This window comes from Juglans microcarpa x Juglans regia, chromosome 1S (assembly GCF_004785595.1).
Source record: "Juglans microcarpa x Juglans regia isolate MS1-56 chromosome 1S, Jm3101_v1.0, whole genome shotgun sequence".
Lineage (NCBI taxonomy): Eukaryota > Viridiplantae > Streptophyta > Magnoliopsida > Fagales > Juglandaceae > Juglans > Juglans microcarpa x Juglans regia.
In genome coordinates, this window is record NC_054595.1 from 19,953,394 (window position 1) to 19,974,830 (window position 21,437).

Sequence of the window (21,437 nt, forward strand, 5' to 3'; positions counted from 1 at the left end):
TAATAATTTAATGAAATATTTAAATTATTGTTTCACAATTAATTTTTTTTCTCAACCTAATTAATCCCTGATTAATACTTAAACCATGGTGGCATTAATCTGAAATCCATCTATGGTGATTTTGTAATAAAATATTGAGAAAAGACCATGAACAGTGGAGGAAGTGATTTTATATTGAAATGATGAAAATTGACCATAAATAGTGTGCCTTCAAATTTGAAAATGAAAGTAAATATACTGCAGCTCAAAGTTGGAGTTTTGATTGTTCACCAAATCCAATGCAGCGTTTTTAACTACAAACCATTTAAATGCCAGTTAGTGCGCTTTATACTAAAAGCTTAGGGGAATATGGCCTAAAAACACAATGAGCTAATGAACGGGAATCTCGTCTTGCTTGAATGGTATCTTTCGTCACTGTTTTGCGAGTTAAATAAGGCCCGATTGTTTAGATGGTCAAGACAGTTTCCTCAAAATTACGAGTGTATTTACATATGAAGAAGAGATCATGAGAATGACAATTGCATTAATAAAATGGACCGACCCAAGGAGAAAAGTAAAGTATCTCAATCTTCTATACAGTACGATACCTCTTCAACACTGCTTTTACTGCTCCTCTTATTAATTAAAGTGTACACAGTAGGAGCGAGAGAGAGAAAAAGAGGGGGAGGGAGAATAGAAAGTAGGTTCAGCCCAGGAATCTCTCTCTCCTAGGTGCCACCCACCCTGTGAACTCCGGACTATGAAACAACAGCATCAACAGGCAGGACATATATCCTCCAAACTGCAAGAAAAGATAAAGCTTAGATTCGAATCCTGCTTTCCACTTAAAAAGAATTCTCAGAGGAGCCAATACCTTGTCCCCAAGTACTCGATGATATCAGTAGTGAGGGTAGACCTTTTCTTATTCTGAAAAGCAAGTGATGCCGCCTTCCTCATCAAAGCAGACCCAGCAATGCAACCCAATATTGTTGGATTAATTTTGCTGAAACAATTCACATATTTAAGGAAAAAGCCAAATTCAAATGAGGTAAAGACTAACAAGAACTGAGAATAAATAACTGTAAGCAACTATGTTGTATATATATATATATTAAACTGCAAACCTGATACTCGTATCCCCTTCTGCAGCTGAAAGATGTTGACGGGCCCATGATAAAAATACTGCAACACTGGACCAACATAAAGGAACTATCTGTTACTAAAAGTTGACTCGGTCTTTGTCACCTCTCAAAGTATGACTAATACATACAGATGAAAAAGTATGTCTCATTGGTAATCTCATGAATCAGCTTCAATTTTCTTTACAAAACCCAAACAGGGTATTTGGAAAGGCATAATGTTAATAGTTTTAAGTGTGGAAGTTGAAAGAACATCAAGGAGCCAAAAAACACAAGCACCGTCGTGCTATTGGAACAGATCAGAGGTCAATATGGCAGCAAACTTTGCACACTCCTTGGTGTGAAAATATGAGACTCCGTTTGGCATGGGGACGGGAAGCCATATAAAGCACTCCACTCGACTACACGTCCCAACATCGGAAACAATCCAGCATCAGCAAAAATTTTCTCTAGTAGAATATTTGTTGAGATTATAGATAGTCACTTGCCTTCCAGAAAGTATATCGCCCTGGCCACCACAGCGTCTTGGAGAACCATAGATGCTAACTGATTTTACTGCAACGATTGTCAATTAGTATAATCAAACCAAAATCCAGAACCACACTATTTTAATCACATAAAAGTAGTAGCAATGCGTCAATAACCAAAGTTGCCTGACAAAGGACGTTAGACTACTTCACTTTGGTTCACAAAGTGGGCCCAAGTCATGTGACTCGCAAATTTCTTAAATTTATATCTATAGTGATGCCATATGCAAAAGTTCGAATAAAGATGAAACAGTTGTTAGACAATATTCTCCAAAAGATCTTTAAAAATATCAAAATTGTGAAATTACCACTTGCTCCAAAAGCTTAAGCTGATGGGAAGAGATAGATTTTATTATTTATTTTATATTTTAACATTCTTCCTCACTTGTGGGCCAGAATTTCCCTCAATGAGTAGGCCCAACAAGTGGAATATTTAATTAAATAGAGTAGAGTGTAAAGTCAAGGTTCGAACTCAAGACATCTGCTCTGATACCATGTAAAATCACCACTTGTCTCAAAAATTTAAACTGATGAAAAGAGATAGATTTTATTATTTATTTTATGTCTTGACAAAAATTACCTAGCCCAATGGTCCTCATGCTTGCTCTTTTTTTTTTTTTTTTTTTTTTGATAGGTAATAAGAGATTTTATTCGAAGTAAATAGGCATAGCCCAAGTACACATAGAGTATACATGAGAATACACCTAGATACAAACTAAAGCAAAATAAAAAAGCATTACAAGATATTCATGTCCTTCACTAGATTATTCACCCAAAAATTTGAAGTGCTAAAGAAAAAATCCCTAAAGTCCCCCATTGTGCGTTTACAATATTCGAAGCACCTCCCATTTCTCTCCAGCCATAGGCACCAGAACAAACACAAAGGAATCATCCTCCATTCAGCTTTATTGCCTCCACATCCCGCAATGCCTTGCCAACTAGCCAAGAAATCCACCACTTAAAAATGCATCACCCAAACAATGCCTACCCTTGCAAATAACTCATTCCATAAAGCAGTCACCATTTCGCAATGAAGAAACAGGTGATTAACTGATTCACCATCTTTTTTGCACAAAAAGCACCAATCCATCACATATAAACCCCTTTTCCTCAAACTATCAGTTGTTAAAACTTTCTCCAGTGACACCAACCAGCAGAAAAATGCAACTTTACTTGGCACTCTAGCTTTCCTAATGCATTTCCAGGGGTATGTATTATTATCATAACTATTTAATACCTTGTAATAGGAATTCACCGAGAATCTAGACTTACTATCATGAACCCACTGCATCCTGTCCTCCCTGATCAGATCAATCTTCGAATTATAGAGTTTTACAAAGAAATCAGCAACTTCACTCACTTCCCAGTTCTGTAAATCTCTAGTAAATTCCGCATTCAAATTCAGCATGTTATTAGAGAATAAATATGAATCAGCCACAGCAGCCCCCTTGTTTTTAGCAATCCTGTAAAGACTAGGAAATGCTAATTTAAGAGGTAAATCAGCACACCAAACATCGTGCCAAGAGAGAATATCTGTCCCGCTCCCCACTTTGAAATTAATATTTTTAATAAAATCCCCCCATCCCAACCGTATGGACTTCCATAAACCCACCCCAAATACCCCTTTTATATCATTAGAACACCAATTCCCCCACATCCTTCCATATTTAACATCTACAATCTGTCTCCACAATGCATTTCTCTCATTGATGTATCTCCAAAGCCACTTACCAAGAAGAGCTTTATTAAAAAGCTTTAGATTTCACACACCTAAACCTTCATAAGACACCGGAGTACAAACCTTATTCCAACTCGCCAAATGAAATTTTCATTCCACCCCAATGCCATCCCATAAGTTACTTTCTTACTAGGGTTCTTCTGAAACATTTTCCACCTAGTTAGTTTGCCTTTTTTTTTTTTAAAGATTTCCTCATGGCACGCCCTCTTTTCAATGAGCTCGGGTTCTATAGGTGGGTTCCTCTTGCTTTTACTTGGCCATCTTTTCTTAACAATTTGCAACCAATAAAACAGAGGGATTAACATTTCTTACTTCAGTCTTATTTAGATTAGGTTTCTTCTCTTTCTTCATTTTCTTGGTAATTGATTATAGGTTGGTGAACACCAAGCAAACTAAAACCTTCAATTTTTCCACATGTATTTACTATGGTTGGCCCTAGTTGACCAATTAGACTGTTGGCTAAACTCAGGTTTTTAAAATTGAGATTTAGGCCTCATTCACTTTCACAAAACTTTTCATCTCATCTAATCATTACAACTTTTCCAAATTCCCACACAAAATAAAATAAACAATTCAACTTTTTTAAATCCCAAAACAAAAATAATATCAAAAAAATATATTCTAACAATATTTTATTCAACTTTCAACTTTTATCTCAACTCATCTCATCTCATCTGCGAAAACAAATGAGGCCTTAATATAAACTTACATGATGGGCATGTATCTGGATTACAAGACCAATGCTGCTATGAACTAATCACGGGAAGAACTATAATCACGTAATCCATAAACTTGAAAAATGTACCATCACAGTCGCTATCCTACATGGCAAGGTTTGCAGGCAATTAATATATTTGTGGTTTCACATCTACTGCACTGCCATTGTTGACCATCTATGATTCCCAAAGGATTAAACAACATTTCAAACCCATGCGTAGTATGATGTACTTCACAAAAAGTACCCATATACTATTTAAGAATAAAGTTTGCAAATTAATATACCAAACAAATGAAAATACAATATCACAAAATCATCTAATTCAGTACCTGTCACACCATCACTAATGAGGTCAGATTTTCCTTTCTGTAGGATGGTTACACCACCAACCCTGACAAAGAAGGCACAAAATTTAGCAAGCTTTCTTAGACTGATGAATTCAGACAGAAGAAAAATGAATATACCCACATGAATAAAATTTCAAGGTTATATGTAGTTCCCAAGAGAGGTAAAAGTAGTTAGCATGAAGTGGAAAGGAAATTGTGCAAAGGGTGCACTATAAATGGTGCTAAGTGACACTAGCCTACATCCATTTTTAATCCATTTTTTCTATTAAACAGAGGGTTTGAGATGATGGAACAATAACTCTCGGCTGTCCACAACGTTCTAACTTCTAAGTTCCATAGCTGCAGAAATACTGAGATAAGACCAAACAAAAGTTCAATTCAATCAACAGAATTGATCTGCTGATGCAACCTATGCATGGTAATCATCCAAGGAGTGGTGCTGCTAATGAATCTATGAGGAGGCAACCCCTTGTTCACCTACTTCCATTCATTTAACTTGCATGAACAGTCGCAAGGAATGGAAGCTTTCCATGTAGCAAAAAGCCCTATTGGCATCCCCCAACCTCTCTGTATGTGAATGCATTTACGAGTGAGTGTAAGACTTTGTATGTTATGCAGGAGAAAAACATCTCTATACCTCCATAGCAAAAACAAATTCAGAAGATAACTTTACCCTTTGGCTAGAGCTAGTAATTGCTCATGAGTGTCTTGCTCATTAACTTCACAATTCAGCACTTTCTGAATGAGGCGCTTATATTCATTTACATTTGGGGTAAGGACAGCCAAGGGATAACCACTAACAAGATCGAGACTGTTCGTAACAAGAAAAAGTCCATCCTGGAAAAGACCCATATTTTCAGGTGAAAGGACAAACACATGCCATGCTGTAAAAGATACAAGTAGAAAATAGAATTATGAAGTATAATTCTGAATGAGACTGTTTATGCAGCCGTAAATTTCATACCCCATCTATAACAATTGGGACATTGGACTGTCTTGCATGCTTCAAGATTTTGCTAACACAGTCCTGGAAATAATGAGTCAGGGAATATTTTAGGATAGCATTTGACAGAGAGCACTGTATATTAAGAAGGTTGGTAATGTACAACTGAATGCGAGAAAGAAAGTAAATGTGAAAAGTCTTTCCCGTCACAACCCTGAGGATATTGTATAAAAATCAAAGAAATCTGCCCCACACTGAATCAAAAGAGATGTGGTAACACATATATGTCATAAGTTAATGCTGTGCAACTTCATAGCTTAAGTTGATGTTCTCAAGTGAACTTTAGACTCAACAAACCACATCCAGATTCAATTAAAACACACCAGAAGAAATGGGTCCCTTCCAAGGCCTGGACCAACAACAAGGCAGTCGAATCTTTCCATCCACTTATCAACCTCAGCAAGAATCTTGCCGGATATGGATAGCTTGTCCTCATCCCTGAAAACATCCTTTTAAGAAAATCATTATCCTACACAATGAAAAAGTTTGCAGTTTGCAAGGGAGAAGCAGACTTGAATATAAAAGTGCAAAAACTCGCCTAACACTGTAGGATTCTTCTAGAACAGGATGCACAATCAACTCAGGACTGTAGCTTTTTATGACTGGAGCGGCATCTTTTGTACAGAAAACATGAGACAAATCGGCACCCTGAAAGGAAAGAAGGTAACTAAAACCATTCAACTGATAGATCCTAAATAAATAAAAATGACAAAGCCCTTTGAAAAAAAATAAAGAAAAAGAAACGGGAATTTTAATACGTTGTATGCTTGAATTGAAACTAGCTAGAGATAAAGAAAAAATAAAGAAAAATAAGGCAGAGCACTAACAATTTTTAAAGCAGAAATAGCTGCAAAATATGGAGCACCTGTGTATTCACGACACCCGCCAATAACAGCTATCTTTCCTGATAGGACACCAAGAGTGATTGAAGGGATGAGATTTACATTATCTTATACAACGAAAAAAAGGGATAAATACACTTTCTACCCTTCAACTAACATGTGTTTTACAATTTGCACTCTAAACTACCAAAACTGACACATTGCATTTAATTATCAACCTCCATTGGCTATCAAGTAGTACTTTCTGTCCAAGTCTGATAATTAATATGATGAAAAAGGTAACATGGCACTTCGTGATTGTTGAATCTTATCGGAAGGTGTACAATGAACTATCAAGATCATGAAAAATAGGTAACATAAGACATTGACATCATGACAGTCGGATCTTAATGAATAGTGCTAGTTAAATGATAGTTGGAGGGTGCAATGTATCGGTTTTGATAATTTTGGGTGCAAAGTGTAACACCTATTAATTGTTAAATGGAAAGTGCATTTTTCCAAAAAAGGAACGAACAGATCATATTGGGTAACATAAACATGGCAAAAAGAAGCCTCCCTTCATTTCAATTATTGCCTTTATTATAAAATGTCACCATTCAACAACAATAATGATCATTTTCAAGTAAAATAAACCTTCTGGAATCACAAATGTGGCTGCATGCTCAGCCACACTGGGGGATAAATTCTAGACATATTTTTCTGGGACTTATAGGATTACCACAGTTTTCAGTTATCAATCACCGACTAAATTTAGCAGGTAGAGTTAACCTACCCATAAGATGTAAAATTAAAAAGAAAGAGCACAAAAAGAGGAAGAGAAACTAAGAAAACTGGATCAGGCTATCTCACCAGCCTGGCCTTTATGTTTATTGAGATCAAGGGTTGGAGTAATTGCTCGCAAAATATGCTCAGCATCGGCTTCCAAGGAAGTCCCACTCAGTGCCCTAGTTTCTTGCATTCTTTTCTGATGGGTTTGATTGGTGCAACCCCCAAGAGACCTTATCAAGAACTGTTGTCTTCTGAAAATAGCCGAGGAAGCCAACATAAAATCTTTTTTGCTTCCCAAAAAGGCAAATTGACAGTTCATGCCATGTTTAACAATCATGAGCCACTCGGCACAACTTTCTTCAACTGACAACAGAGAAAACACGATGAAATCTAGAGAAGTTTGCACAATACCAAAAAAAAAAAAAAAAAAAAAATCATCTCAGCATTGTCGAGTTCACCACATCATTGCATAACACACTATCATTATTATTGGAGAAATGATATTTGCAATCGTGAAGTGAGCAAGTGTCATGCAATCTCTTTTTAAAAAGTGAGTAAATACGGGACTCACATGAAACAAGACTAATTTTTTAATAGTAGACCTTACTCTTTTTCAATACGATTGCGTGACACTTGTGCACTCCACAACTATATGTAGCTTATTATTGTCACTGTGACTTTTACTCACTTGAATAAATTATCACTTTGAGAACAAATTGGAAGCCAAGAAGAGCACTTACATTGGAAATGTGTGAAAATGTAATGCAATTCAGTGAGAACATAGAAAAGAATTTGGAACAATGCAAAATTAATCTACAACAAGAAAAACAAAGGAAAAAACATATGTAGTCGTATCAGACTCCCCATTACCAATTTTCCCCGGTGATGTTTGGCTAGCCACTCGGGGATTCCTTTTACAAAAACACAGACTAAAGGATGCTTAACGCAATATATGAACTGAAAAGTGAACAGGAATTAAAGTAGCAAAATTTAGCTGAGTTTTATTTGTGCTGAATAATTAACGCAGCACCCGAGCTGGGCTAAGATTATTGGAACTATGAATTATAATCTACACGGAAATACTATAACGAAAATTTTCAGAAGAATTAGATCGAATTGTGCGCACCTTTACGGATACGATACCGCGGTCCGTAGACGAAGAGGAAGAAGAAAATGAGATGGTTTTCGGCTGTGAGAGTCGATAACAGTGATAGCCGTAGCCCATTGACGAGGCGTACGTCTAAGTTATTCTATGATGAGATCATAAGCCGAAGTCGAACTGGGCCTCTGAGCCCATTACCGAAGGCGTGCGTCTACTTTTTTTTTTTTTTTCTTTTTTTTTAATCAATGATAGCAGTCTTTTTTATAAAAAAGTACGTTTCATTAATAAATTATAATTTTTTTTTTTTACATTTTTTTAAAGTAGAGAGCGAGGGCACCAAGCACACAGACATTTGTCTGTTGGCAACTTGCATGGAGAGGCCCGAGTTTCATATTCATTTGTCATCTTTGGAGACTTCGTGATTTCAATTAATCATTATAATTTTTTTAAATTTTAATATAAAATATAATAAATAATTTAATTTTTTTAAATTTCAAAATAATAATAATAATAATAAATAATATTTTAATAATATTTTATCATCTCAACTCAACTCAGTTTAACATCCAAACGCATTCTTATAGTAGACTCAACAAAGTTACATTAATTAGAAAATTAGTTATAGACTCAATAAAATTTGACTAAAATTTAACTAGAGAATTTATTTTATAAATTTAGTTAGTCACTTTTCAACAATAACAAATATCAAACTCTTCTAATATATATCATTGTTCTATTAAAATATTGATTTTGACCTCTTCATTTGTTTTAATTCTAATTGTAATTTAAATATTTATTTGTTATTAAAAAAATACATATTAATTTTATAATGTTCATATTATTCTTAACGGATAAATAATAAATTTTTTATCTTATGGGGTGTAGTTTACAAAACCAAATTTAACTATATAAACTATATGGAAGGTGTAATTTACCAACCGGATTACTAATATAATTTTTCTTACTTCTATTGTTTATTCAATAATGTACCCGTTTTTAAAAAAAAAAAAATGCAACGACCGATCGCACGCCGCCAATAACAAGAAAAAAATAATAATGAATTTTTTTATCTTTTCTTCTTGTGCAGAATAATAACAGATAGCGAGAAGAGAATTATTTATGATGAAAATAATATTTAGCTAGCCCAAGGGGTTGGCTATATTTGGCTAGTGAATAAATCTTGTGCTAAAATTACTGTTTATTTATTGAGTCTATTAAAGTGGATTTTTATACAACCTAGCTAAATTTTGGTAAAAATTTGACTAAATTAAATCCACTACTAACATTCGGTTGTATAAAAATTTATTATAATACACTCAACAAATTTATAATATTTTTAACTTTAATCATTTTTACTGACTAAATATGATGTGATGATGTTGTAGGTGGCCAAAAAAAAGAAAAAAAAAATTAGAGAACACTTCAAGGTAGCTCGAGATTTGGTAGTATTGGATTTTGGGCACAGCTTGTGTACACCATTGTCAACTTCTAAGCAGTGCAAGCGTGTCAAACCAGCAACTCCAATATATTTGTGTGAGTTTATCGCAAATTAATTATTAATAAAATTTATTATTGTTTAAATTTGTTATAAAAAATTAAACATATCTCGAATTATTTTATATATTGAAATACATATTTTAATTTATTTTATATATTTTAATATAATTTACAACATATTTATAAAATCAAATCATCTAAATCACCTCAATAATATCATACTTTTTTTTTTTTTGTCACGGAAATCATGAGTACTTTATGATCCATTTATTTATTTGGTTCGTTCACTATAAATGTTTGATGTGAACAATAACTGTGCTAGCTAGTGTCAGTTCCCATTGTCATCTAGCCTGTCGAATTTCTAGCTCAAAACATTATGAGTACTGCTAGCTAGCATCAGTTTTTTCATATGTTTTTTTTTTCAGTTATTCTTTACAGAGATTTTTTTAAGAATAAAATAAATTTTAAATATTATTAAAAAATATTTTCTTAATTATAAAGTAAAAACAAATCATTAAAAAATACTTTCTTAATTAAAAAGTAAAATAAAAAATAATTTTTTTGTGTTTTTTATTTTACTTCGTGATTAAAAAAATATGTTTTTAATGATATTGTAATATTTTTTATTTTTTAAAAATATTTAAAATTGTTAAAAAAATCTATATAAAAAAATAAAAAAAACACATAAAAACGCATACTAGACCCAGCGATAGCTACCAAAGGTGGCTCTAGCATTATTCAAATATTATTGTCTATTAATTTAGAGATTTTTTTTTTAGTCATAGCCTTGTTTATTTATTACTCTATTTTATTATTTTCCACTCGATATTTTAGGGGCTTCATGCATTCAACACAATTTTTTCTGCTAATTATGCCTTTATTAATCTTATGCCCCATAGACAAATTAAACATGCGATTTTAACTCTCCTAGATATGATGTATTAAGTTCAAGTCAGCAGATCTTAGAGAATGTTTGAATAATAATAATATGCTATATTAGGAAAGAAATGGGCTTGCTATGTGGGCCGGGGGTCCAAAAATCTGAGAGAAGTTTTTTAGTATTTATTTTAAGAGTTTTATTACATACAATTATTTTTAAGTATTTTTTATATATTTTATTGATGTGATTAATTAAAATAATTATATTATATTAAAAAAAATTGAAACAATCAATCATATTAATGAAATGCATAAATGAAAATGCAAAAATAATTGTACACAAAGAAATTCTAAGAGCATTTCTTTATAATTTTATTAACAAAATTGATTCCTAAATCATTTATAAAACAACTTAAACCATGAGCTTAAAAAAAAAAGAAGAAAAATAAAATTGTGTGACAAATCAATTCCATATCTCACGAGATTACAAGTTACGTAGGTGTAGGCAAGAGCAAAGCAGTAAGCGTCACAGTCATGGCTAGGCCGTTATGGAGTACTACTATCATTTGATAGAGATATTTCTCTTATTATCTAAAAATAGAATATAATAATAAGAATTTGAAAATGTTTGTATGTTCGATAATATTGATTAATAAAAGTGACCGATATTTTGTTTTATTTTTTTAATGTAGAAAAAAAAAAGTATTGGTCACTTTGTCGGTCACTGCCGTCGGGTTACGTAGCAGCACCCATAAAAATTACATTATCGTTAGAAATTGTTGATGTATTTTTCTGATTGTCTATTTTTAAATTTTTATGAAAACATGCATCATCAAAATTTAATATTTATTAAACATATAGCATTATTTAAGATATATATTTATATCTTAAAGCTACCTATAGCATTAATCAAGTCTGAAGACAGATTGGTATAAAAATACACTAATAATAGTTGCTTCTCAGTCAAGAGTATCTATCACCTATGCAAACAAAAGCATCATCTTAATAAAGGTGAAACTTCAATAGAGGGAGGACATAGAGAATTGTGGAAGCAGATTTGACAAATACAAACTACAAATTCAGTCAAAGTATTTATGTGGCATGCATGTCAAGATGCTTTACCCACCAAATAAAACTTATGCAAGAGGAAAGTTGTCACTGACCCTTTATGTCCAATCTGTCAGCAAGCGGAAAAAACTCCAGGCCATATCCCATGGACTTGTCCATCTGCACAGGATGCATGGATGCTAGGAAGCACAAAGTTTCCAAAAGTTGCAATCACACAGAAAGACTTTAGAGCCATCTTCATGCAAATGCTTCAAAGAATAGGTACAACAGAGATCAGCATCTTTGCAGAGATAGCCAGATCACTGTGGACAAGAACGAATAAGCTGTTATTTGAGGATAGTTTTTTACCCCTTCATTCTTGGTTACTAAAGCTATATAGGCATATTAAGACTTTCAACAAATATTGATTAAGCAGCTCAAGTTGATACTCAATTCAAATCAATAAAGTACTATTTATTGGAAACCTCCATCTGCATATTCGATCAAAATGAATTAGGATGTAACAGTAAGAGAAGTAAACAACAGGATAGGGGTGGGGGTGGGGGTGGTAATTCGAGACAGTGAGAGAGACTTATTGGCTTCCTTAATGCATCCCTTACTTTTTTGCTCACATTCTACCATAGTAGAAGCTAGAGGTTTAGTTTCAGTTACAATTTTCTGTAAAGAAGAATGTACATACTATCTTGGTTGATACAAACTGAGAAATCCACCATGTCAAGAAGAATGCAAATCAAGTCACTTACCAATTAGCATAACAAGCAGTTTATGCATGTAATGAGGTTATAGAGATTGATCATATCAATCCTTGTATTATATCTCAGGCAATGACTGAATGCCATAGATCAAGTTCTCCGTTTAATGTTATGGCCATAGAACAGTGTGATGCAATGAAGGTCCATTTTTTTTTAATAAAAAAAAGATATATATTTATATAATAATAAATATTATTCAATCTAGTTTATATACTTAGAAAAATGCAAGGATCGAAAATGAGTGATGGTTTGGATGGGTCAATTGCCATATTCAGAAGGGTAGTGTAGGAATTATTTTAATTTTGTTTGAGAAATGGCTTTACAGCCGCACCCTAGTGGGTTACAGAAGGCCGGTTATATATTCGGCGTGTCAAGAAGGACAGAAATTAAATGAAATAAAATAAATAAAAATCCCACTCGACCGAATAATTACAGATCTTTCTTCCACGTTCTCTTGTGGGACTAACCTATCCTAGCCGTTATCCACCTAACCTTTTGTTTTCACCGCTTTGATTTGAGTTGAGTTGAGCCACTCTCCACTAAACTCAACTCCCCCAACCCCTACACTATTCTCAGTTCCACACCCACCTCTCTCTCTCTCTTCTTTACTCTACTCTACTCTACTCTACTCTACCAAAACCATTCTCTTTTCCCCACTCTTGCTCGCTATATCTCTCTGCATATGAATATGAATATGAATGGTAAAGTAACCGAAAAAGGTGGAAGAAGGAAAAGGAAAGTAAAAATAATTCCGCCATGAATGCTTCCTTGCTTACTTGACACCCATCCCTTTTTCTCTTTTTGAGTTGGCATTTATAGCGTAAACGATACTGATCGAACAAGCAAGCCAGTTGAAGACATGGTTCAACTCCACTATCAATGACTTCTTATATTGCTTTCATCCAACTCTTTTGGTCCAATTCGTCCCACAAAATTTGTCCTTTTTTGTCATCCGAATTTTATTTTTCCCACCAAGGAACAATACCCAGATTTGTAAATCTGCTCTTGAGCTCAAATGTCAGAGAAACCATCTGTACCGGACCTCGAAGCCATGCCAGTTTCTGAACTTTTCAAGAAATTTAAGCGCATGAGGCTGTTTGAGCCGTCCGTGGGTGTTCTGGGATTTGTCTGTATTACTGTCTTTGTGATTTGTTGCTTCTTCTACTTGGATCACAGAACTGTGGCGAAAGGGTTACTGTTTCCCGGCCAGTCGGGGAGATTCAAGTGGTTGCAGAATAAAGGGTCCGGTAAGGGCCCGAGCGTTGAGTTTCTTGATAAAAGGGGCGACGGCTGTGATGTATTTGTGGGGGATTGGGTGTGGGATGAGGACTATCCTTTGTATCAGTCCAAAGATTGCAGATTTCTAGATGAAGGATTCCGGTGCTCTGAGAATGGGAGACCTGATTTGTTTTACACCAAGTGGAGATGGCAGCCCAAATATTGTAACTTGCCCAGGTTCTTATCAAAATGTTACTTTACTTTTGCTTTCAGTACTGTAGCTACTGTTTGGTTGCTGAGAAAATAGGGAAAAGGGGGAAGAATTTTATTTTTCGGTGCTAAGACGGGAAAGATATTCTGTTCGATAAGTTTAAATATTTAGGACTTAAGAGAACGAGGAATTCACACTCTCAGCAACTAGCTGGTCGAATCATTCTTGTTGGATTTTTCAAATTGTATACTCCGTGAGGCTTGTGAAAAGGTTTTTGGATGATTTGAACTAAGCCTTTCGTATGTCGTAAAAGAGAACTGAAACTACCAAACTTTGAATCCGTCTTCTCTTTTAGCTTCCTCTATTTTCTTAACAACAGAAGGATTCGATTATTTTACTGTCTGATTTCTCCGACAGGGTCGGGCTAATTGTCAAACTTCTGTCTGTGAAAGTGAATTTGCCGGCAATGGACATTAGACGTTACGAAAATACTTAAAAATGTACTTTAATATTTTATTCGCAAAGCAAGCGTTTAAGACTATTTTAGTTGAGATATTTTGATTGGCTATTGATAAATTGCCACTTATACCAAAAACTTAAGCTTATGTCATGTGGGGAATTTAATCATTTTATTAGTTCTAAAGTTACTTTTGGCTTGGTTTGTATTGCAGTTGTAGTGGACATATTTATCATCCAGAAGTAATTTAATGATCTATGAAAGGGCAATATATTTAGTTTCACCATGGAAATAAATTTCTTCTATAAGTGGATATTCTGACAATGAACAATAATGTTAAATGGTTGAACTTCTTATGCCATTTTAGTCTATACTGTTCAATGTAGCTTTCCTAGATTTGGAGCATTTCCTCTGTGTTGTAGCTTTGCCCCATGTGCCTTTGGATGGTGATAGTACTGTAGGCAACAAAGATAAATTCGATTACTTTTTTTAGATTGAATTATTTTGTTCTATCTTGCTGTACAGCATTTCTTTATGTTCATTCATTAATGCTTTACAAATTGTGATGCTACATGGTTAACTATACGATATCCATTACCTTTTCATTTCTAATTCAGATGTCATTTTATTGTCTCTAAAACAGGTTTAATGCAAAATTGATGTTGGAAAAACTGCGAAACAAAAGACTGGTGTTTGTTGGCGACTCAATTGGGAGAAACCAATGGGAGTCTCTCCTCTGCATGCTCTCATCTGCAGTTCTTAACAAGGATTCAATCTATGAAGTAAATGGCAGCCCGATTACAAAGCACAAGGGATTCCTAGTGTTCAAGTTTAAGGACTTCAACTGCACCGTGGAGTATTACAGGTCTCCATTTCTTGTATTGCAGAGCAGGCCCCCTCCCAGAGCTCCCCAACAGGTAAGGACAACCTTGAAATTGGATCAAATGGATTGGAACTATGTGACATGGAGAGAAGCGGATGTGCTGGTGTTAAACACAGGGCATTGGTGGAATTATGAGAAGACCACAAGAGGGTAACTTTAATCCTCTCTCGCTCTCTCTCTCTCTCTATATATATATATCTTTTTCTGTTTACAATATGTTGTTCGCATTAGGAATGACCTTTCCCCCCTTCTTTATTTCTTTTATTGTTTTTACTAAATTAGTTATGAACATATAGTGGGCTGGTTTTGAACACAAGAAAAAATCGTTGACGGATTTATAAAGGGCCAAGAAGCTTTTGAAAGTTAAATGGACGGCCTAATCGTTTCTTTTGAGCTTTCTTTCCAAATAAGAGAATGAGGTGAAATCCATACCTAATCAAAAGTTAATAGATGTTCTATCACAATGACCGGTGACAAACTCCATGATCAAATGGCCTTTTGATTGGATTAAATATAGGCCATATCAATGAACCTTCAGTGATAGTCTTGAAATCTGGATAATTGATTCCCTTTTTGTGGATACTTTATAATAATGTGAAATTTTGGATACTAAATTAATCATAGAGAAACAAAAGAACTAGGTGATGAATGGGATAATGAATGCTTGTAACTTTATTACTTCTGAGAGAAAGCTCTTTTCTTTTCCTCAAGGGAGGGAGATTGAACTGTTTCTTAGTTTCTAGTGATATCTCCTATCCAAATTGGATGTTTTTGAGTGGCTTTTCTTTTCTTCTCCGTGAGTTTAACCTTTTTGTTATGTTTGATACCACAATGAAAAAGTCAGTTCTTGCTACACTTTCAAATAAAGTAATGTTCTTGTTGAACGAACAGCTGGGCCTTCATTATAAAATTTAAGCTAAAAAAAGAAGGTTTGAATCTTAGTTATAATTCAATGGCAAAATAGACCCAAAATCCTATCATCTTAATTTTAAATGGAATGAGATTTTCCTATGTATGAGTTCACTCAATAGATCTCCGATGTGACTTTTGCACTTTATTAACTGTGAATGTGGGATTGTATACATTGTATGAAGGAGAAAGCTCATTGTTAGGTAGTGTGGCAGAGTCAGTGGATGTTACTAGTGAGACAAGACATGTCTTTAATCATGTTGTAGTTTTGAGCACCATTGGAACTCACTGAACTCATAATTCCTTTTTTTTTTTTTTTTTTTTCCCCTTTTTAGCTAGAGAAAAGATTAAAAAGTCCACATATTTTGTTCAGGGGCTGTTACTTTCAGGACGGTGCAGAGGTGAAGATGGATATGGAAGTAGAACATGCATATCAGAGGTCCATAGAGACTGTGTTGCACTGGATAAACACTGAATTAAATTCAAGCAAGACCCAGGTTTTCTTTCGCACATATGCTCCTGTACATTTCAGGTTTGTTTAATTACTTAAAACAGTTTAATCTCTCTAAAATTCCACATGTATTCTGTGTCTTTTTCATTTTTCTTGTGAAGTAATTTGTTATGCATCCTATTTGGGAGGTAAATTGCTCTATTATGCATTATACAGAGGAGGGGATTGGAGGACTGGGGGAAACTGTCACTTGGAGACACTTCCGGAGCTGGGATCCTCATTGGTTCCTTCCGATACTTGGGCACATTTCAAACTAGCCAATGATATATTATCAGCTCACTTAAACACATCACGAGTTATGAGATTTGAGGTATTGAATGTAACTCATATGACTGCACGTAGAAAAGATGGGCATTCATCTTTATATTATCTGGGTCCGGATATAGGCCCTGCACCTGTCCATCGCCAGGATTGCAGTCATTGGTGTCTACCTGGAGTCCCTGATACATGGAATGAGCTACTCTATGCACTCCTCCTTAAGCATGAGGCTAATCGCTCCTGGAACTCAACATAGTGTCAGATGCGTGTATGACTGGTGAAGAAAGCTTCTTATTTATATGTAAAAAGGTGGATGTTTTATGCAAGGGTAACTCAAGTTTCCAGAAAGAAGCAAAAGAACTAAAGAAAACAGACACTTCGACAGTTACAAGAGTTTTGTGGGTCTAAGATTTTGATGTTGATGCGGAGATCAGATTACGAGGATATCAGAATTTTAGTTGGATAAAAGAGTTCCCAATTTAGGGCTCAGATGGTTGAGCAATGATTTCTTCAAAGACTTCACACTGTAAAGAAACATTCAGGGTATTTTGTTTTGCTTATCTCAGGTGGCATAATTCTTTGGGGGAAAGATATGTAATTTACAACAAATTTGTTCATATGTTATTTACTTGTACCAATGTCAAAATGTTTGTCCTTTTTTTTTTTTTTTAAATTTTAATTTACAACAAATTTGTTCATATATAATTTTGTCATTTTATCTCATATCATCACAAATTCACACACAAAATAATAAATATAATGAACAATTAAATTTTTTTAAATTCTAAAATAATAATAATATTAAAAAATAGTATTCTAATAATATTTTATTCAATTCATTTAAAATTATTTTCATTCATCTCTAAATCCAAACGGGGCATTGACATGACATTGTTAATAAAAAATGTTATATACTATATTTTCATCTCATTTATATTCTATTTTGTTGACGCGGCATTGAACATAAGATCAACTCTTAGTTTTATTTATTTTTTTTTTTAAATGAAGGATTATTGAACAATATCACATAAATGGCACATCTCAAATAAGAGTTGATCCAATGGAATTATTTGACTAATCTTTCTAAAGAAGATTAATAATAATAATAATTTTTTTTTTTTCAAAAGTGTTTCTCAATTTTGAGTTTTATAATCTTATTTATTTTTATTGATACAAATATATAGAATTCGGTATCCAATGGCATTAAGTTAAGTTGGGTGTGTGCAAGTTTGTTCCCATCTAAATTGCTTAAAATTGAAGCGTACAAGCCATGCTGCCACTGGTGCACGACACAACACTGAATGTTTATGTACAAATTGGACCGTCGGTGCCTGACAGAATCCGTCTCAGAGAGGAAGAGATACCGTGATGGCGGACGCCCTGGCGCAGCTATACAGATCGAGGGACCTCGACAAGCTACTTCTCTGCCCCAGCAATCTCCTCGGCGCTAACTTTGAACCCGGCGAAGATGTAAAACCTTCTCTCTCTCTTGACATTGTCTCTAACATTTGGATTACAAACTCGTTTACAAAAATTATATTTTCAAGTCGGTGTTGAGCAATTTAATAAAGTGGTAATTTGATTTGGAAATAAATTTTTAAATTTTACCAATCAAATCTTAATAGTTATATGGATAGACACCGGCTCGATAATAGAACTTTTCATTATTTTTTCGTGTGTTTCTGGTCAAATTGCTTTATTAGGGACGGGGTCACTGCGTCACAGTTTTCAACCAATGGATCTTAATCTTAAAAAAAATCTAAAACGAGGTACTGAAAACATTTAGAGTTGAATCCCTGATATCTCGTTTAAGAATGATTTTGATTTTAATATGTACTTTTGTCTCCCATTCTTTTGTACTTGTCAATGATTTTGAGCCCAAGTAACTTGCAATGTATTTGTTGTGGCATCACCTTATTGGATGTTTACTAGGTATACTGCAATGCAACAATGACTCCAACAATTTCGTTTGGTTTATGCATGTGTTATATGCCGCATTGGCTCTGAAGTTTCTAGTTCGGTAGCGTTTTCTTTAATATTGGCTTTTCCTTCTAAGACTTGAAGATGTCGGCAAGCCGAAATCAGAGGTTGCTATGAAGCATGTCATGGAAGGAGTCTGTGGTGTCAATATCAACCCCCATTATTACCGAATTGAGACAAAGACATTGATTTTTTCAGTGATTCAGTATTGTGCCTCTTGGTCTTGATTCGATTGAGGCTTGGAGCTACATCAATGCTGTAGCTTGTGGTTTTCTTGGTATGCATCTATAACCCATCTCATTCGTGTTGCTATAATCAGCACTACTCACTTTTGGGCATCTCAATTGCTACAGTCTGTTATGGAGTTTTCTTGTAAAATGCTATGTAAAAGCAAATGCCGAAAGGCTTACATGAGCCTTGGTACTGATCGGCAGCCTCCTTAAACTTTCAGGCTGGATTCATTACGTATCATTCTCAAAAGCTTACTAGTTGTCACAAAACTCTGTTTGTGCTAATCTGCTGTCTCATTGTCGTTTGGGAAATCTAGAGTATGATTCTGATGATAACCCACGAGAAGCAACGACTAAACCTATGGTAGATGGTGGGACTGAAGGTTTCAAGGGCCGCTCTAGTGTTATTGTGTCAGGGGTCACACCATGCTTTGAGTGCACCATTTGGCTTTCCCCGTATGCACCCTTGCTGAAACTCCTAGAACTGCTGCTCATTGTATTGAATATGCTCACTTAATCAAGTGGGATGAGGTAATTAATTGCTCATCATTTGTTCTTTTCCTTTTCCTTTTCCTTTTCCTGAACTGTTGATTTTGAGCTGATTTCTGGTTCTCTAAACATGCATCTTATTTGTAGGTTCATAGAGGAAAGGCTTTTGATCCAGATGATCCAGAACATATGAGGTGGATCTATAATGAGGTTGATAAAATACTGTTATTGAGTGTTTTGTTTTAATATTGCTTTCACTATTGGTCATCCTGTTTATGCTACCTTATCTTATAGGCTGTCAAGAGAGCTGAGCTTTTTGGCAGGCATTCCTGGAGTCACATAGTCTTACTCAGGTATATTTATTGTCTAGGATGTAATTTCTTAAAAGCTTAATTTTTATTCTATTTTCTGTGTAATTACCCTGTGGTTTGGCTCTGGTGTTGTTTGGCTATCCCATGTCTTAAGAATCTATTTATAATTACTTTGCTGTTTGGCGCCCTCTGTACCTGTTTGTTATTAGAACTATTGCTGTTAAGAATATAATATAAATAATTAAATATACATTTTCCTATCAGTTTAAGTTTATAGGACAAGTGGTGATTTCTCATGTTATGAGAGCAGATGTCCTGAGTTTAAACTCTGACTCTACACTTCACCCCATTAATTAAATATTCCACGCGAGGAGGAGTTTGGTCTTACTTATTAAGGTGGAGTTTGGCCAACATGCGAGGGGGAGTGTTAAGGATATAATATTAGTAATTAAATCTATCTCGTCTCATTAGATTAGGCTTTTGAGACAAGTGGTGATTTCTGAAGTGCGAAAAGTGTTTTTTTAATATCTTTTCCAATGTTCTCAAGAACTCTTTGGGGGTTCAAGATTTGGATATTTAGCTTATAGAAGTGGCTCCACCTTGATGTTTACAGGGTGTTGTGAAGAATATTATTCCAGCTTTTGCTTCCACCAATGCAATTATATCAGCTGCATGTGCACTTGAAACATTGAAGCTTGCATCAAGATGCTGAAAAACTATATCAAACTCTTTAACATGGGTCCAACAAGAAGACCTCTGCTCTGAGAAAATTACGCATTGTTTTTTAGGGAGTTGATGGGGTTACAGACATGGAAATATGGCTGTTGGTGTCTTCCACTTGAAAATTTAGTGCAATGAAAGGTCAACTGGTGAGGCCTAGGTTTAGTTCCATTTGGTTCTATAAAATATTCTTCCATAAATGACTGTTCTATAGAATATTTGAAGCCATGGATTCCTTATGAAGAGAGCAATAAAAATTGCACAGTTCTTGACCGTCATGCATAACTTGCTCAGATTAGATCAAACATGCACGAGTAATGCCATAGACTCGTGCATGGCATTAGTTTCTCGCCGGGATATTTTTAGACTCTAAACTATCTAATATCAGTGCATCTGATGTGTCTGTGTCCGCGTGCTTTGCATCAAACCTTAGAATCATGTCTACATATGCCATAGATATATCCACCGTTTCAGATGCAATAGATATATTGCTGCGTTTGGATGCTGAGGCGATCTCAGATTATCTGAGTTGATCTGTAAATAGCAGTATTTTGTGAGTCCCATTGCGATGTGTTTGAAAGTAAATATGTTGAGATATGTGTTTAAATGTATGGAGTAGGTTGAGATAGGTTGAACTTTTTTATGAGACGTTAAAAAAATAGTAGATTCCATCAATTATTGGTTTGAGATGGGTTGATGTAAGTTTGTGTTCCAAACATAAAACCTCTCAGCTATACAGATATTAATACTTGTTTCCCATAAGAGAACTGATTAGAAATTGACCATACAGTATACATGTTGGCAGCTCATAACATTCTGTCATCAAATTGTCAACTGCAACCAGGAATCCCCCTCCAACATCAAAGGAAGAACCCGAATATGATTAATAGCGCATGCAAAA

At 34.6% G+C, this 21,437-nt stretch overlaps 2 protein-coding genes and 1 pseudogene across 4 annotated transcripts; 2 read left to right on the plus strand and 1 right to left on the minus strand.

The window, feature by feature from the left end:
• Nucleotides 1–584: 584 nt before the first annotated feature.
• On the minus strand, nt 585–8,296 carry LOC121246804 (ATP-dependent (S)-NAD(P)H-hydrate dehydratase). Of its 3 annotated transcripts, none has more exons than XM_041145088.1 (12): nt 8,188–8,296; nt 7,143–7,424; nt 6,279–6,355; nt 5,990–6,099; nt 5,775–5,889; nt 5,413–5,475; nt 5,122–5,285; nt 4,431–4,492; nt 1,607–1,673; nt 1,104–1,169; nt 854–982; nt 585–781 (listed from the first exon to the last, which is right to left on the minus strand). In XM_041145088.1, exons 2-12 carry the CDS (start codon nt 7,396–7,398, stop codon nt 754–756), a joined length of 1,137 nt encoding a protein of 378 aa, XP_041001022.1. In that variant the 5' UTR covers nt 7,399–7,424; nt 8,188–8,296; the 3' UTR covers nt 585–753. The 3 variants fall into 3 exon arrangements, with proteins under 3 accessions (XP_041001022.1, XP_041001023.1, XP_041001021.1); XM_041145089.1 differs by having other exon boundaries at nt 7,143–7,312; nt 8,188–8,290; XM_041145087.1 differs by lacking the exon at nt 8,188–8,296 and adding an exon at nt 7,520–7,617.
• A 4,559-nt stretch (nt 8,297–12,855) lies between these two features.
• On the plus strand, nt 12,856–17,444 carry LOC121246805 (protein trichome birefringence-like 11). Its single transcript, XM_041145090.1, has 4 exons — nt 12,856–13,814; nt 14,889–15,278; nt 16,411–16,569; nt 16,705–17,444. The coding sequence occupies exons 1-4, from the start codon at nt 13,375–13,377 to the stop codon at nt 17,060–17,062; spliced, it is 1,347 nt and encodes a 448-aa protein (XP_041001024.1). The 5' UTR covers nt 12,856–13,374; the 3' UTR covers nt 17,063–17,444.
• A 1,416-nt stretch (nt 17,445–18,860) lies between these two features.
• On the plus strand, nt 18,861–20,808 carry LOC121247383 (annotated as a pseudogene).
• The last annotated feature ends 629 nt before the right edge of the window (nt 20,809–21,437 follow it).